Genomic DNA, 4,485 nt, shown 5'->3' with positions numbered 1-4,485 from the left:
TGTCCGCGTTACAGAGTCTTCGAGCGCACACTTGAGATCTTTGATACCGAATGAACATGTTTCGAATAAGCTCCAGTTTTTTATTATAATGTTTTGAAAGTGAAAGTGCTCACAAAGAAGAAACAATACTCCCGCCATCTGTTAGCGGAAGTTTTGACTACTTCACCTGTCTAATGAAAGTTTAAGAAAAAAGATGTTGACGATCAACGTTATGAGTTATATGTATATTTCTATCGTCTGAATTTTAAACAAATCGTCATAAAGAGGTGGTCAGAATGAATACTTCGGCTCGCAGACATATAATTAACATGTTATGAATAAACTCTAGTTATTTTAGTATGAAGTTTGAAAATGCAAGTGCCAATAAAGCAAAAATCATCCAGCCCTGTCAAATTCGTCGGTTTTTTGTGATATGGGAACAAAATTTAAGCCTTTAGTTCCCATATCACAAAAAACCGACGAATTTTCAGTTAAGCAAGACGTTGAAAAATTCCTTCGCCGCGTTCAGTTGAAAGCCTTTTTTCATGACAAAGAGGATGATTCTAACACCACGAACAAAGATACTTTCGAAACACTCCAGATTCGAAAGTCTAAATGGACTCCCCCTATGGGCCAGTTCTCAACTTTAGATTTATGTAATCTACAGTGCTTGCAAATGAGGCCCTCTTTTATTACTACGGGGCCACATAGGTTCTAAGTTTTAAAATAATGCAGCAACTGCATGTCACGTTTGGAAAATCACGCAATGTTGCGTGACGCTGCGACTGATGTTTTTAATTTACAGCATGCTCTGGTAGAGAAATATGGCTTAGCCGCAATGGAGGGAGTTTTTTTCGTGGAAAACTGATTTCCTAGGTTATTGTTCACATGAAGGAGAAATCCATTCATCGGGCTCTTCATCTTTTTTTGCACAACACCTAAAGGAAGAAAGTCGCGGATTAATTTTGCTTGGTAATTTCTAACAACTCCACTAGACCTAAAAACAAACCAAACCAAAAAAAACGTCTTACCAGTCAAGCCAGTTGCAGTAGCTCTCGCACTGAATCGTGTCGAAGTACCTTGACTGTTTGGAATGATGGTACAACCAATCTTCGAAAAGTTTTCGGCCATAACAAGAAAGAGTAAAATGATTTTATAGAACTTGTTCTAAAATTAATGAAGGCTGTTCATCACATGACGCTGTATTGGAACGGGTATATCTCGTTTGCTATTGTATCACACTACTGTTTTAGACAAGGTGTTTATACCACTTAAATTTAAGAAAGGATGAGTAGAACATAAACCACATTTTCCGTAAAGTACACGACCCATCCTAACCTAATTTGCCAACTACTTTCCAGGCATCGTCTGTAAAAACCCGCTTCAATTTTTCAAATTTGAAAATTTTTAGCTAAAACCGTGGCTCCCAAATATATTTCTCACCTTGCCTAAAAAATTTTCAGAAGAAATTTTCAAATTTTTCACAGCTTTGCCTATTCCTGCTCGTGGGTCCAGCCAAGCCCTTATGGTCATTGGCCCACACAATGGCCTCTAACAATGGCTTATAAATACAGGCGTTTGGTGTTGACTTGTAAAACTCCCTGAAGAAGTTTACGACAGTTGGACGAAACGCGTCAGAGAATAAAGAAGTTTTACAACTACTGTTCGCACAGCGCTGCTCACTAGTTTAGTTTTAAATTTCAAAAAAATTTTTTTTTTAAAAATTGTTTAAAAATTATATAAAAATTATTGAAAAAAATTGATAAACGTTTGAGTCGGAGCTATTCCTGTCAGCGGTGAAATACAGGAATGGCTCCAGTCTCTGATCGTCCGCCTGAACTGACTAAATGAGTTTAGTCAGCAGATGACTATTTCATTACCGGAATATCGCTGAATGACCTCGCTGAACAAGAAAGGCTGCCTTCCCTTCGCTACGTAAGTAACCATTTCTTGTTTGACACATCGGTGTTTTCACTCGCATTGATAGTTCATTGTTCCGCTTCGAGACACGCGGTAAACAATACTCACGAGCAAGGAGTTACGCTATAACTTATTAACTTTTACTATTTTTATCATCCAATCACAGGTCGGAGCCATTCCTGTATTTAGTCGCTTGTAATATCCCGTCTCTCCGCCATCTTGAACGAATACTCAATTTCCAACAGCGTACGTTTTGATCAGCGGTCGGAGCCCCCTGATTTAGAGGCAGACCACCCCTAGAAGTTCTCTTTTCTCGTGGTTCTCCGCCATCTTGGTGAGAGGTATGAAACTTATTGAGAATTCTGAACTTTTCCTTGTCTTCTTGGGATAATTTTTCGAATTGTGCTCCACAGAACAACTCTTTAATAGCTTTTCTATCTCTTAGATAATTTTCAAGCGGAGCCATGCAGATTTTCGTGAAAACTCTGACTGGGAAGACCATCACTCTTGAGGTCTGTAATTATATGTTTATGACACGTGCAAGTTAAGAAAGTGTTTTAGGTGAATTTATCCACTGAACAGTTGTCTTTTCGTTTTCGCATCTTTTTGTTGTATAACGCACTTGAATCTTCTAAGTGGTTGGGAAGTTTCCTTTTTTTTGTTTCCTTGATACGACTGTCCATGATCGAAGAAAGAGTCAATCGATGTCTTCAAATAATCCTAAATCTACGTCAGTTTCTTGGCTTTCCTAAAAAAAGGATGAATCTTGGAACCGCAGTCCCTGAATTTTACTCCTTACAAACTAAATTGAATGAAAAACTAACACAGCTCGCAGACTTAAACTAGACTCCTTACAGGCCTGTCAATGTTTTTGAGACAACAAACACTTCCTTGGGAATCACAAAACTTATTAACAGTAGAAGTATTGAAGAAAGTGTTCCTCAAAAGTCACCACTAAGATGGCAATAAGTGGCGCGGTATTCTGTAGAAATTTGTGCATGGTAAAACAATATTTAACCCAAGTTAAACATTTAAGTAAGATAATCATGTTAGGCTGTGAATCGAGACCAGGGAAAGTGTCAGTAAACTGGCTTGTCAATTTATTTCATTTAAGTTTTTTTATGCTACCCTCTTGAGCAAACTTCTGTTCAAATGGAGAAATTATGAATACACCTGTTGATGGTTAAAAGTGGCTGCTGAAGAATGAGGCATCCACGCAGAATGCAAAGATGCATTTCATGAAATGAGTAACCTTAATTTCAACTGGTCCTCAAAGATTCAATATATAAGATTGTTTTTGATTACCATTGGTATTTGTTATTCAGGTTGAACCCAGTGACTCAATAGAGAATGTGAAAACAAAGATCCAGGACAAAGAGGGTAAGGAGAAGAGATGTAAGCTAAATGAAAGATTTAAGTTCTTTCTGTTTCTTTGGATGTACATTATCATGTACACAACTGTGTGGATTTTTCTTTTGGCACAAGAAATAAGTTTACTGAGAACACCATTTACCTTAGGAATCCCTCCTGACCAGCAACGATTGATATTTGCTGGCAAGCAGTTGGAAGATGGACGTACCCTCAGTGACTACAACATCCAGAAGGAATCAACTCTTCATCTTGTGCTGCGACTGAGAGGAGGAGCAAAGAAAAGGAAGAAGAAGAACTATACCACCCCCAAGAAGATCAAGCACAAGAAGAAGAAGGTAAGAGTCGTATCTAATTTCCTGTGCAAAGAATTCCCAGGAACAACAGAATTTCACTTTACAGTATTGATACATTGTCAAGCAGGCAAGTGATGAGTGTAAAGAAAAATATCAATCAGGGGATTATAGAATGATCCATTACCAAATTCTCTGAAAAAACATCATAAGAACTGTCTAGTAGATAGTAAGGAGAATTATCAATGATATCTTAGGAGTAGAAAGTTTATCAAGTATTACTGTGACATCATGATCTTCATATATCTATCAGTGTAAAATCTTAATTGGAAAAAAAAAAACTATGACACATGAGTGATAGACATCATCAAAATAACTTTAACTGCTAACAAGCTTTCTTCAGTGCTGAGTGAAATGAGGCTTTTCTTTCCCAAGATCTGAAAATTTCAATCTCCTTACTATTTACCATTTATTTCTTTGTTGTCTGGTCCAAAGAATTTGCTGAGATATTAAAACAATTTATTCCTTAGTTTCTTTTTCAGATTTCTCATTACCTGTTCAGAACTTTTTTTAAACTGTTAGAATAATTTATAATAATGACTTGTAAGAGAGTTACAGAAGTGAATGTTTTTTCTGTAGAATTTAACATTTCCTGGTTGTACTTTAGATTGCAGGCTAACCATACATTATTTCTTCATTACTAGGTTAAGCTGGCTGTCCTGAAATACTACAAGGTGAATGAAAATGGAAAGATCACTCGTCTTCGACGGGAATGTCCAAATGAGTCATGTGGGGCTGGAGTTTTCATGGCCAGTCACTTTGATCGCCAGTACTGTGGAAAATGCTGTTTAACATATGTGTATAGCAAGGCACAGGAAGGCAAATAGATGAAGAGTTTAAATTAAAGAAAACTTCAATTTCTGTA

At 37.0% G+C, this 4,485-nt stretch overlaps 1 protein-coding gene across 1 annotated transcript; it reads left to right on the top strand.

Moving 5' to 3' along the window:
• Positions 1-2,204: 2,204 nt before the first annotated feature.
• LOC113669304 (ubiquitin-ribosomal protein eS31 fusion protein) lies at positions 2,205-4,485 on the top strand. Its single transcript, XM_027185318.2, has 5 exons — positions 2,205-2,240; positions 2,345-2,411; positions 3,225-3,279; positions 3,418-3,605; positions 4,265-4,485. Exons 2-5 carry the CDS (start codon positions 2,364-2,366, stop codon positions 4,445-4,447), a joined length of 474 nt encoding a protein of 157 aa, XP_027041119.1. The 5' UTR covers positions 2,205-2,240; positions 2,345-2,363; the 3' UTR covers positions 4,448-4,485.

This window comes from Pocillopora damicornis, chromosome 7 (assembly GCF_964200805.1).
Source record: "Pocillopora damicornis chromosome 7, jaPocDami1.2, whole genome shotgun sequence".
In the NCBI taxonomy this organism is placed as follows: Eukaryota; Metazoa; Cnidaria; class Anthozoa; order Scleractinia; family Pocilloporidae; genus Pocillopora; species Pocillopora damicornis.
This window is presented reverse-complemented; position numbering and strand designations above follow the sequence as displayed.

Excerpts from the sequence above, each read along its gene's own strand:
- LOC113669304 (XM_027185318.2), top strand. The coding sequence starts at position 2,364 with ATGCAGATTTTCGTGAAAACTCTGACTGGGAAGACCATCACTCTTGAG. Across the intron at positions 2,412-3,224 it reads GGAAGACCATCACTCTTGAG|GTTGAACCCAGTGACTCAAT; the intron begins GTCTGTAATTAT and ends TTTGTTATTCAG. Across the intron at positions 3,606-4,264 it reads TCAAGCACAAGAAGAAGAAG|GTTAAGCTGGCTGTCCTGAA; the intron begins GTAAGAGTCGTA and ends CTTCATTACTAG.